At 42.8% G+C, this 14102-nt stretch overlaps 1 protein-coding gene across 1 annotated transcript in view; it reads right to left on the bottom strand.

Annotated features, from left to right (window-relative positions):
- Positions 1 to 6775: 6775 nt before the first annotated feature.
- Positions 6776 to 14102, bottom strand: part of cux1b (cut-like homeobox 1b) — a 134018-nt gene continuing 126691 nt past the window's right edge. Inside the window, 1 exon segment of the mRNA XM_080532511.1 lies at positions 6776 to 6910. Within this exon segment, the coding sequence (XP_080388637.1) occupies positions 6853 to 6910 (58 nt within the window). The 3' untranslated portion in view covers positions 6776 to 6852.

Genomic DNA, 14102 nt, shown 5'->3' with positions numbered 1-14102 from the left:
GCTAAAGTGCTTGGCTGCCGAACTTGAGCACAAGAGGGTAACCACCAACGCCATGCCTCTAAATGCCCAGACTACCTTTCCACGGAAAACAACCTTCATCCGGGAAGGGGAGAAACAGCTGACCAAGCCATCACCTCCAGACTCAGGCCCACTGAACGCAGCCCGGGATTGGGAAATGCGGGTAGACCTCAGCCAGAGGCTCACCTTCCCACCCGAAATTGCAGCGACCAACCTGCGCCCAGACCTAGTCCTCTGGTTCAAGTCCTGCCGGCGTGTCTTCATCGTAGAACTGACGGTCCCATGGGAGGAGGCCATCGATGAGGCATTCGAACGGAAGAGGCTGCGGTATGCCAACTTAGCAGTCGAAGCAGAGGGGCGGGGCTGGAACGTGAAGGTGTGGCCAGTGGAGGTGGGCTGCAGAGGCTTTGTAGCCAGCTCCACCACAAGGCTCCTGAGGGCAGTAGGGATCAGAGGACAGGCCCAACGGAAGGCAATCAGAGAACTGTCCACTGCAGCAGAACGGAGCAGTCACTGGCTGTGGCTGAAACGTAGGGACCCAACATGGGCTCCCAAATGACCACGTGGTGCCACCGTGCGACACACACCCAGGCCTGATCAGCCTGTGGTGGGCCAACCTCGGCAGAGGGTGTCTTGTGATAACTGGCCGAAACACCCAATGAGGTCGGGGACCACAACTGAAGATGTGTCGTACTGGTGGCACCACGTGATCATTGCCAAATTCCACTCCACCCAAGAGGACATCTCCAACTCCACTCAATTGTTGTGCTGAATATTTAGGGATTTTAACAACCAGTCCTATTAAGAATCCTTGACTGCTTATTTACACAGACATATAATGTGTTTTTTATTTTCTTTATTATTTTTCACATGTATTGCAACCTTGGATAATTTGTGAGGTGAAATGTTGAGTAATGTCAGGATGTCATTATGTTATTCTCTCACCCAAGGGTTTGTTTACTGGTTCGTTGCACACACATAGTATAGTCACATTCATAAATACACATAAATATTAACTACACACACATACTTACAAATCCATAGATTGGTATAAATGTATCATAGTGATTACATCATATGATCATTCAAGGGGGGACATGTAATGGATTTTTCATCTTATGAATGTTTTAACATTATATGTATTCCTGTGGTATTCATTTTCATACAGAATGTGACAGTATGTTTCCATGAGGAGTTCCTGTGGGATTGTTGTGAGTCTGACTGTCCTGTTTGTGTACACAGAGCTGTTTGGGCCTTGTGTTCATAGGCAGTTCGTTTAGGACTTGCTGTCGGTCCCACGGGAACTTACCCCCTGTTTTCACACTCGTTATCAATGTTATGACTATGTTAACACTACATCAATTGTACTATGTGAGAGTTTGTTGTCAGTCATTGAAAGCTTCCCATTGAGAAGTTGACTGTCCGCTCTAGAAATGTAAAAGATCATTTTCTTCAATAAATACTATACCTAGATTTAAAGCAAGTTCCTATCTTGAGTCTCATTAATTAATCCACGACAGCAGGCAGACAGGCAGATAGACAGACAGATAGACAGACAGTCAGGCAAGCAACAGTCAGACAGACAGACAGGCAGACAGGCAGACAGACAGGTCAATAAACAACTTGGGGGTGTGTGGGGGGGGTGAGGTATAACTGCAGTGCCCTCCGTTGACTGAATACTGGAGGTAATTTTCCATTACAAATCTGAAATGACAAAAAATTCACCAAAATAAAACAAACACTGCCACCGAGTTCACCATGCCGGTACTGCGGCTGAACTCTCCCACCTCACCACGACTCCCTCTGTGTGCAGTAACCAACCAGCAACGACCCATTAGACCCACTTAAAACCATGAGACCATCTTTGCTCAAAAGCTTTTTTTAACCTACTAGACGGAAGTTAACATTTACCATCACCACGGGGGGGCTGGCTGCTGGTCATCAGGGGGGGGATGAGGAGGTAACTGTGCTGATATAGCCCCAGTTAGTGGATGAGTGAGTGAGTGAGCGAGTGTGAGAGAGAGAGAAAGGCTTCAGGCTCTGATGCTCTTTAAGAGTCCTCTCATGAATAATACAGCCTGCTTCAGTCTCCCAGACCAGACAGGGCCAGTCAGCATTGTCTGGGACTGACACAGACACACATGCACATGCGCGCACACGCACGCACGCAGGCGCGCTTACACTTTCTACCATTGACCATGATACAATATAATATCAATATTTCAGACAAGAAAAACACCACACGGTGAATGCAGAGACAGTTTATTTAGAATATGAAAGACAGGAAGTGCAGTACTAGCCTTGTCCTCCGGGGAGGTGGTTGAGACATAAACACCCATCATACCCACCCACACAACACATCATACCCCCCCCCCCCCCCCCACACAACACAAGACACCTTAACCTTACAGGTTAACTGCTGCAGCAATACACCCCTACTACATTACATTTACAGAAGATTCCTTGTTTGTAGCCTCTCTAAGTTGTAATGAGATCTGCCCCAATTACTGCACCCTGACAATATTTCAGTTTAGAATAAGGTTGGTAATTTAATGTCAAACTAGATGTATTCCTCTATTTCAGAGACCCACATCATCAGCAGTAAGTGTAAGTCTAATGATGGATCCAACTTCAGGTGAATGCAGCAGCAACCTGCCAAGAAAGCGGCATGGACAGCATCATCCACTGCTCTGATCATGGACGGCATCATCCACTGCTCTGATGATGGACAGCATCATCCACTGCTCTGATGATGGACAGCATCATCCACTGCTCTGATCATGGACAGCATCATTCACTGCTCTGATGATGACTCACACTCAAACCTGGTGTCACCCCAAAACCTGGACTCATGGAGAACTTTGTTGAGGGCGGCAGAAATCAGAAAACATCTCCCAATTTTGGACCACACCTACCACCGGACTCCATACACCTACAGCTTTCACTGCCTTGTGGGCTAAATAAATGTAACTGTCCATGGGTTTGACCTTTCATCTGCCTCTGCCTCAGTGTCCTGCATTCGGGTCCACTCCCGTACAGAACGTAGGCTAACACACATTTTAAACGACAGCAGTCCATACTTTAAGAGGGGATAAGGTATTAAACTACCAACAAGGTCCAACCAGGTCTATCACATCAAATAATAATCTAGGGATGTATAGTAATTAATTACTGTCTTTATCCAATCTGTGGTCCCAATGTTCTTTAAAGATATGCAAATTAACTCATATTTTAAGTAGATTTTAATTAGGGATGCACCGAAATGAAAATTCTTGGCCGAGGCCGAAGCCGAATTTAAGGAAACACTTGGCCGAATACCGAATGTGTATCAGCAGTTTTTAATTTTATCATTGCATAAACTAAATACATTTTGCTTTTTATTCATGCTTCTCAAAGAAAGAAATTGAGATTGAAAAAAAAGAACTTTTATATATAACTTATTATAACTAATTATCGTGGGATTTAATCTCTACTGCTTTCCAGGGTTCAAGTTAATGATATTCATGATTTGTCTCTACATAGGCTTCAGAAAGTATTTAGATCCCTTCACTTTTTTCACATTTTTGAATAGATTTGCCATTAATCCACACACAGTACCCCATAATCTAAGTAAAACGTTTTTTAATGTTTGCAAATGTATTAAAATGTAAATACAGAAATACCTCATGTACATAAGTATTCAGACCCTTTGTCACTCTTAAAATTAGGTGAAATGCTAAATGTCTTCAACAAGTCATTCATTCAACAAGTTGAATTGAGTCCACCTGAGTGTAAGGATAATAGTTCATGTTATTTCAGAATGAATATCTTTTGTTTTTATAGTCTCTGGTTTGCATAGAAACCACCGCATGATACAGCTGCATGTCATAAACTCGTGTAGAACAGCTGGGAGTCTGAATATGTTTTCAACAAGGCAACAACTCTGCTTCTTCCGCTACGACTGCTAAGCTAACTAGCTAGATGAGTGTAAGGTTGCGTTCGTAAAGTCGCTCTGAGAGCGCTGGAGCGCACACTGGGCCCGACGTCATAGAGAAACCGAGTCATTTGATTGGACGAGAGGCATTCCACGAGTGCTGATCGGATTTCCTGAGTGAATTTACGAACGCAGCCAGTTTTGAAAGCGCGTCGCCTCGCGCCGCGCGCCTGTTGAGAGTTATATTTAATTGTATTGCGTCATCAAAACACGGCCACTATTCGGTGGTAAACATTCGGTGTTTTCACACATTCGGCCGAATACCGAATGTGCTTTATTTTGCGATATTCGGCCGAATACATTCGGTGGCCGAATGTTCGGTGCATCCCTAATTTTAATGCATCATTTGCATATTTAAACAGAACATTTCTGAAAACTTGTAATACAAAAAAGTATTGTCTCAATGGAAGTAATCAACTGGGGAAGTTTCATGGTGATATCTATTAGGTAAAATGTTTTACCCATCAAAAGGTCCCCTGCCATATTTTGCTCCCCTTCGCGTGAGTCGCACGTAGCTCGGGCTGTGGTTGTGATAGAGACATGAGCCCAGATGTTCTTTATGCGCCTGAGTCTCCTAAATACGTAGAGACCAACCCCGAGTCGAACTTCCTACGCTGAGCTATGGTAACTTTCCCGCACCAACAGCACAATACCTCCGGAAAACCGCAAAAATTAGGCATTCACCGGTAGGGGGTAGGTGCGGGAAAGTTACCATAGCTCATCGTAGGAATCTCTGATGGACTCGGGGTTGGTCTCTACGTGTTTAGGAGACTCAGGCGCATAAAGAACATGAAAGGGCTCATGTCTCTATCACAACCACAGCACAGCTAGGCGCGAATCATGCGAAGGGGAGCAGGATATGGCAGGGGACTTTTTCTGTCAAAACTCCGGTTTTGAAGAAAAGCACTCCATACCTTTAAGAGGTGATAACCACTAATAAGCTGCCAAACCAAAAGGTCTATCATATCAAAACATAATCTAGGGATGTATAGGAATAAAAAAATCACATCTAGAATTTGCCCAGAATTTGGTAATGAAAAATGGTTTGGCCCAAGGACTATACCCTTGATGATGTCACCTCCACCATTTTACACTACAGCAATATCTAACCCTGGACCTGATGATGTCACCTCCACCATGTCATCCATCTTCCCAGGAGCCGGAGGTCCCTCCACATCATCTGGACCCATTTTTCTTTGAGCCAAAAAACAACCTGGTAAACTGCAAAAATAAAATTCCTCCAAACTTCACAATGTGATTTTTTGGGTTTGTGTTTGTGTCTTGTGCTCGGGTACGAATGTTACTTAAAAAACAAGTGATATTCATCACTGACAACACACAGTTGAAGTAAAGAGTGTTAGAATGTTTTTGCTAAACAGCTAGCTGCAGTATTCCAAACTAGCCATTGTATTCATGTTCCATTATGGCTATCTTTCTCCCTCTTGTTCAAGCAAAACCGGGTCATTTGAACGCTAAACAATGACAACATTACCCACCTCCCTAAGAATACTAACAGAAGACACATACACCGGGGGTTTAAATACTCCTACCCAGACCAAAGAAGAAAGCAATCGCAGGTGTTATGATCAGGTGCCGGTTGCATAAAGATAGAGCCAGTCTTAGACTTAGATCTCACTTTAAGTCAGTCTTGCTATAGACTCTAAAATGTTCCTGTTGCATAAAGCTTGCCTATGAGTGACTAAAGTAAGACTGACTTAGACAGCCTGTCACGCAATGCATTCTACCGTAGGTAAAATAAGACACTTGACAGAAGAAAAAAAAAAGGCGGCCGAAACAGCTACACCTGCTACACATACTAGCCCTGACTCGTTCCCATAGCAACACAGCTCTTAAATCAAGCTTAGCCAGGGGGGGGGGGGGGGGGGGGGGGGAGGTGGCTAACTTTCTAAACTCAAAATAATAATTTATGCAACAGGCAGTCTTAATTAGACTGGTCTAACCTGAGAATATAGGACTAGTCTAAGGCTTAGACCAGTCTTAATCTATGTTTATGAGAATATAAAACTAGTCTAAAATCTTAGACCAGTCTTAATCTATGTTTATGAGAATATAAAACTAGTCTAAGGCTTAGACCAGTCTTAATCTATCTTTATGAGAATATAAGACTAGTCTAAGGCTTAGACCAGTCTTAATCAATCTTTATGTAACCGGCCTCTACACGCTAGGAGTCTCAAGGAGGAGACTGTAGAAAGGAAAGCAGAAGCAGCTGTATATGAAGCCTCTCCACTACCACCTCTTACAACGTTGGATTATCATCAAATTAATCACTATTAAAGGGGCGGGTACATGAATCCCAGACCTCCCCTTTAACAACACTATAATACCCACCACTGTAATGAATCGACACTAAAACTAGAATGAATCCGTACGCAGACTAGAGTCTACATAAGCCAGACCTAATCCTTGGTCCCTTTGGTACGAGGAAACGATATATTATGATAGAAGAATCTCGAAGTTGACCCTACATTTTTCAATTTGTATTCATAAACCACCTACTCATTTCGACTTGACGATTGCCTCTTAAGTAATATCGACTGTTTCAATCGTCTAATGAGGACTGTTAACGAAGACGGGCTTAAAGGGGGAGTTGGACCCTAAGTCAGAGTTGGGGAGGGATAGCCGGTGGTTCCCATTAATCACCTAGACTGTGGCGGCCCCGCCATAGTGTCATAACCAACCGGAAATATTTGTACACGTGTGCAACGCGATCTTTGGGATTCGCACTGCCATCTACTGATCTACAGGAGGTCCGGGTGATTCGGCGCCGTCAATGATGGGGTGGGTCCAGTGCTGGTCTTCCGGTCGCTCCGCCCCCCAGGCCTCCGCCAGGACCAATCACATCACTGCCAGTCGCCGTTCCCTTCCTTCTCATGGAACTGGTGCAGGTGATCAGAGTACCTGGAAGAGAGGGAGGGTGAGGGGGGGAGAGGATGTGATAATCCTTATCCGTATTACGGGTGTTAATGCAGTATGGTATAGTATAATATAGTATGGTATAATATAATATAGTATAGTATAATATAGTATGGTATAATATAATATAGTATAGTATAATATAGTATGGTATAGTATAATATAGTATGGTATAATATAATATAATATAGTATAGTATAATATAGTATAGTAGAGTATAGTATAATATAGTATAGTATACTATAGAATAGTATAATATAGTATGGTATAGTATAATATAGTAGAGTATAGAATAATATAATATAGTATGGTATAGTATAATATAATATAATATAGTATGGTATAATATAATATAGTATGGTATAGTATAATATAGTATGGTATAATATAATATAGTAGAGTAGAGTATAGTATGGTATAGTATAATATAGTATGGTATAATATAATATAGTAGAGTAGAATATAGTATGGTATAGTATAATATAGTATGGTATAGTATGATATAGTATAGTATAATATAGTATGGTATAGTATAATATAGTATGGTATAATATAATATAGTATAGTATAATATAGTATGGTATAGTAGAGTATAGTATAATATAGTATGGTATAGTAGAGTATAGTATAATATAGTATGATATAGTATAGCATAATATAACATAGTAGAGTACACTAGAGCATCATATATCCTGGTGTTAGAATGGTTAGTCATGAACAGGACATGGACTGCAGGCCCTGTGGAAGGAACAGGACAGTATAGTATAGTATAGTATAGTATAGTATAGTATAGTATAGTATAGTACACAGTGGCCTGTGGAAGGAACGGGACAGTATAGTATAGTATAGTATAGTACACAGTGGCCTGCGGAAGGAATGGGCCAGTGAAGCATCTTGTCTTCTTTTGGCTCCACACTCCAAAAGTTTTGATGTGAAATGAGACCATGACTATGAGACGATGACTATGAGACGATGACTATGAGACCATGACTATGAGGTGAGACCATGACTATGAGATGAGACCATGACTATGAGGTGAGACCATGACTATGAGACCATGACTATGAGATGAGACCATGACTATGAGGTGAGACCATGACTATGTGACCATGACTATGAGATGAGACCATGACTATGAGACGATGACTATGAGACCATGACTATGAGATGAGACCATGACTATGAGATGAGACCATGACTATGAGGTGAGACCATGACTATGAGACGATGACTATGAGACCATGACTATGAGATGAGACCATGACTATGAGATGAGACCATGACTATGAGGTGAGACCATGACTATGAGACCATGACTATGAGATGAGACCATGACTATGTGACCATGACTATGAGGTGAGACCATGACTATGAGATGAGACCATGACTATGAGATGAGACCATGACTATGAGGTGAGACCATGACTATGAGGTGAGACCATGACTATGAGACCATGACTATGAGATGAGACCATGACTATGAGATGAGACCATGACTATGAGGTGAGACCATGACTATGAGACCATGACTATGAGATGAGACCATGACTATGAGATGAGACCATGACTATGAGGTGAGACCATGACTATGAGACCATGACTATGAGATGAGACCATGACTATGTGACCATGACTATGAGGTGAGACCATGACTATGAGATGAGACCATGACTATGAGGTGAGACCATGAATATGAGACCATGACTATGAGGTGAGACCATGACTATGAGACCATGACTATGAGATGAGACCATGACTATGAGACCATGACCATGAGGTGAGAGCAGAGTGTTATGTGATGGTATTTGTGTCCACATTGGTTTCACCATTCAGACATGACAACAACTTTTCTTATGCATAGTCCCCCTATTTCAGGGTACCCTAAAGTACTGGGACAGTTGACATGGTGACACGTGTGTTCTGTCACATCATTTATGTATAAAGAATACATGTATTATTATTACTATTATTATTATCATTATTATTATAATGCATTATTGTACAGAAATTGAAATAGCGCATCAAGGGCTTCTCTACATGGAACTGACAATTGACGATGATGTCATAAGAGAGGACCTAGCTACCCGGATGCTGAATTCTGCTTTCAAATGATATTAATGATTCAAATGATACATTCTTGACTCATTCTGCATTTCAACTGGCTGATATCGACATTCGGTGAGCTACAGATAATAACAATAATAATAATACATTAGACTTATATAGCGCTTTTCTAGACACTCAAAGACGCTTTACAAACTGAAAAGATCAAGTAGTAATAATAAAAGAAACAAAAAATAAATAAAAGAAAGTTTAGGGGCCTAATTAAGGTAGTGCTGGGGACACATGGGAAGGGGAGGGGGGGAGAGGTTTAACTGGTGAAGGCAAGCTTGAAGAGGTGGGTTTTTCAGGGCCTGTTTAAATGTTGGGAGGGTGTTGGCCTGTCTGATGTGGTTGGGGAGGGCATTCCAGAGGGACGGGGATGCGCCTGAAAAGGCCCCATCACCCCAGGTCCGGAGCTTGGTCCTGGTGGTCTTGAGGGTGGTTTGGTCATCAAACCTGAGGCAACGGGAGGGGGTGTGGAGGGGGACGAGGTCGGCAAGGTAGGAGGGGGCCAGATTATTGATGGCTTTGTAAGTGATTTTAACTACATCTTTTGTTTTCTCCAGTTTTATTTGACTCTTGTGCAGTTTGAGAGAACTCAACATCCTCAGACATGGACCCCAGCGGGTCTAGTTACCCGATGGCCAGCTGGTATAATGAGGGAGATCTCGGTAGCAAGACAGTGTTTGTCGGCCGATCCCGCCAAGTACCAGAGGCGGAGGAGCTCAGAGCCGGGGCCAGAGACTTCACCAACGTCTACGTCAAGAACTTTGGAGAGGACATGGACGACCGCAGGCTGGCGGAGAGGTTCCGGAAGTATGGCCCGGTCCTGAGCGTCCGGGTGGTGACTGACGACGGCGGGAGGTCCAGAGGGTTTGGCTTCGTTGACTTCCAACGGCACGAGGACGCGCAGAAGGCGGTGGACGACATGAACGGCAGAACAATCAACAGGAGGCGGGTCTATGTGGGCCGGGCCCAGAGCAGAGGAGAGCGCCAGATGGAGCTGCAGTGCCCGTTCGAGCACGTGAGGCTGGACCGCAGGACCCCATACCAGGTGTGTGTGACACTGCTGGTACTAAGACAGGTCGATAGGAAGACAGGTCGATAGTAAGACAGGTCGATAGGAAGACAGGTCGATAGGAAGACAGGTCGATAGGAAGACAGGTCGATAGGAAGACAGGTCGATAGGAAGACAGGTCGATAGTAAGACAGGTCGATAGTAAGACAGGTCGATAGTAAGACAGGTCGATAGTAAGACAGTGTGATAGTAAGACAGGTTGATAGTAAGACAGGTTGATAGTAAGACAGTGTGATAGTAAGACAGGTCGATAGGAAGGCAGGTCGATAGGAAGGCAGGTCGATAGGAAGACAGGTCGATAGTAAGACAGGTTGATAGTAAAATGGTAACAGTGTTTCCTCTATATGCATTTATTGGTGGCGGGCCGCCACGAATGAATTTCCTCCGCCACGAATTGATTCAGTCCAATTTTTTTATTTATTTTTTTACATTTTAGCTGATTAAAATATATCTGATCCTAGATCAGCGCTATAATGGATGTTGACTAAAAGTGCACCTAAATCCACGCCCATCTCTCTCTAACCGCTGATCCAAAATCAGATTAATGACATAAGGGCTACTCCTGATTGGTCTAAATGTGAACCGGCATGAGAACCGTGCAGACTCAACCATCCCCGCTCAGCTTCCGAAATGCTCGGCCGCCTGTGTTTTCTCCTCGCAAATAACGGGCTAAAAGTCACCGGTAGTACCATGTAAAAGATACAAAAAGTTGATCTAGCTAGCTAGGTGCACAAATAAGATATCACCTTAAATAACAGCGACAGATGGATGGATTTTTCAAGAAAAAAGATGTCCCAGACACTTCAAACATTGCTGAAGCTAGCAGTGGCTATGAGCGATACGAAACTGCATGGCTGGGTGTCGTATTGCAGGATTTAAGTTTCTCTATATATTTCGGGACGAGGAGCAGCATGGCATGGTCGGACCTTCCCAGCGGTGCCCTCGGGAACGAACGGTAAGCCTCGTTGATAGTAACGTAGCAGTGGTCTAGTATGTTAGCTCCTCTGCTGGGGCATGACACCTGTTGTTTGTAATTGGGAAGTTCTGTTGGTGTGATTAAAATCGCCGAGCACAATAACTGCTGCGTCGGGATTAGAGTTTTCCACAGAGGAGATGTAGGTACTACTTGGGACATTGCAATTGAAATTGCGTTCAAAGTAAAACACACACACGCAAATATTGACAGTAGAGCTTGGCTTGATAGTGTATATCCCCACTGTGCTGGGTCGCCTCCACACCTGGCACCACAGAGGCCCGTTAATAAGACTGCTGTCTGTGGATTAGTTCGAAAAAAATGTGTCCAATACAACGTTGTAGTTGTTTAGTACAAATGGGTCGATAGCAGCTAGGTAACATTAGTCCTGTATCAGAGGTGTGTTGTTGGGTCTTGTAGCAGGGTTAGCTATAGCAGCTAGGTAACATTAGTCCTGTATCAGAGTTGTGTTGTTGGGTCTTGTAGCAGGGTTAGCTATAGCAGCTAGGTAACATTAGTCCTGTATCAGAGTTGTGTTGTTGGGTCTTGTAGCAGGGTTAGCTATAGCAGCTAGGTAACATTAGTCCTGTATCAGAGTTGTGTTGTTGGGTCTTGTAGCAGGGTTAGCTATAGCAGCTAGGTAACATTAGTCCTGTATCAGAGTTGTGTTGTTGGGTCTTGTACAGTTGCTCAAAATGCAGATAAGAGAAAGTTTAGGCTAATATCAAACAACAATCCTAGAGATGACTAACTCAAACGTACGCATAACTAAATAAAAGCAGGCCAACTAACGACAGCTACACGCCCTCAACTGGGAACATAAAGGATAAATGAATTTTGCAATCGAACGTGTCCTACAGCGACAGCTGATCGTGCAAATGAGGATCTGGGAAGATTTTTGTAGCTTTTTTTTTTTTTTTGCCATCCTCCCTCTAGTTTGAAATTCGGTCGTTGTTTTGAGCGCGCGCGCGTTTCATGCGTGCGCGCGGACCTATCCGCCACCAATGGAAAAATTCCTGGAGGAAACACTGGGTAATCATGTATTTGAGGGGGTGAACATCATAGAGGCTGGCTCACTGGCTTCCTGTTAAGTTCAGAATAGATTTCAAGATCCTTCTGCTTGTTTCTAAAGCTCTCACTGGCACAGCACCAGAATATCTGAAATACCTTTTGCTTATTAGCCCTATAGAGCTCTCAGGTCTTCTGACACTGGTTTACTTTGTGTACCACATGTACAAAAGAAGAGATTTGGTGAGGCTGCATTCTCATTTTATGCACCAAAACTGTGGAATGCACTGCCAGTTTACATTAGGGATGCAACCTCAGCACATACAGTTAGGTCCATATATATTTGGACACAGACAGAATTTGTGTTATTTTAGCTGTTTACCAAAACATCTTCAAGTTACAGTCATATAATGAATATGGGCTTAAAATGCAGACTCTCAGCTTTAGGGTAAGGGTATTCACATCTAAATTGAAGGAAGGGTTTAGGAATTACAGCTCTTTAATATGTAGCTCCCTCTTTTTCAAGGGACCAAAAGTAATTGGACAATTGACTAAAAAGCTGTTTCATGGGCCACTGGGCCAGTGTGGGCTATTCCTTCATTATTTCTTTATCAATTAAGCAGGTAAAAGGTCTGAGTTGATTCCAAGTGTGGCATTTGCATTTGGAAGCTGTTGCTGTATACGCACAACATGCAGTCAACGGAGCTCTCAAGAGAGATAGTGGGAACATTAATAGTGGCCAAATTAACTGTTTGGTACATTTTGAGAAAAAAAGAACGCACTGGTGAGGTCGGCACCACAAAAAGGTCTGGACGTCCATGGAAGACAAGAGTAGTGGATGATCACAGGATCCTTTACATAGTAAAGGAAAACCCCTTCACAACATCCAGCCAAGTGAAGAACAGTCTCCAGGAGGTAGGCATATCATTATCCATGTGTACCATAAAAGAAAGACTTCACACAAGCAAATACAGAGGAGAGGGTTCACCACAAGGTGCAAGCCATTCATAAGCCTCAAGAATAGAAAGGCCAGATTAGACTTTGACAAAAAACATCTAAAAAATCCAGCCCTGTTCTGGAACAGCATTCTTTGGACAGATGAAACTAAGATCAACCTGTCCCAGAAGGATGGGAAGAAAAAAGTATGGAGAAGGCTTGGAACGGCTCATGATCCGACGCATACCACATCATCTGTAAAAAAACATGGAGGCAGTGTGATGACATGGGCATGCATGGCTTCCAATGGCACTGGTTCACTAGTGTTTATTGATGATGTGACAGAAGACAGAAGCAGACAGATGAATTCTGAAGTGCTTAGGGATATTCTGTCTGCTCAGATTCAGACAAATTCAGCAAAGTTGATTGGATGGTGCTTCACAATACAGATGGACAATGACCCAAAACATACTGCGTAAGCAACCCAGGACTTTTTTAAGGCAAATAATTGGAATATTCTGCAATCTCAACCCGATCGAGCATGCATTTCACTTGCTGAAGACAAAACTAAAGGCAGAAAGACCCACGAACAAACAACAACTGAAGACTACTGCAGTAAAGGCCTGGCAAAGCATCACAAAGGAGGAAACCCAGCATTTGGTGATGTCCATGGGGTCCAGACTTCAGGCAGTCATTGCCTGCAAAGGATTCTCGACAAAGTATTAAAAATGAACATTTTATTTATGATTATGTTAATTTGTCCAATTACTTTTGAGCTCCTGAAAATAGGGGACTGTGTATAAAAATGGTTGCAATTCCTAAACGTTTCATACAATATTTTTGTTCAACCCCTTGAATTAAAGCTGAAAGTCTGCACTTCAATTACATCTTGATTGTTTCATTCCAAATCCATTGTGGTGGCATACAGAGCGAAAAGTATGGAAATTGTGTCACTGTACAAATACTTCCGGACCTAACTGTATGTTCAAGTCAAGACTAAAAACCCATCTTTTTAATATTGCCTTTAAATGACTAAATAATTAAATTATGATTATATAATGATTGGAGCACTTTGAGCT

This window comes from Nansenia antarctica (genome assembly GCF_963989245.1).
Source record: "Nansenia antarctica genome assembly, chromosome: 5".
NCBI classification, from domain to species: domain Eukaryota; kingdom Metazoa; phylum Chordata; class Actinopteri; order Argentiniformes; family Microstomatidae; genus Nansenia; species Nansenia antarctica.
Note: the sequence above shows the minus strand (reverse complement) of the source record. Positions and strands in the feature narration are given on the sequence as shown.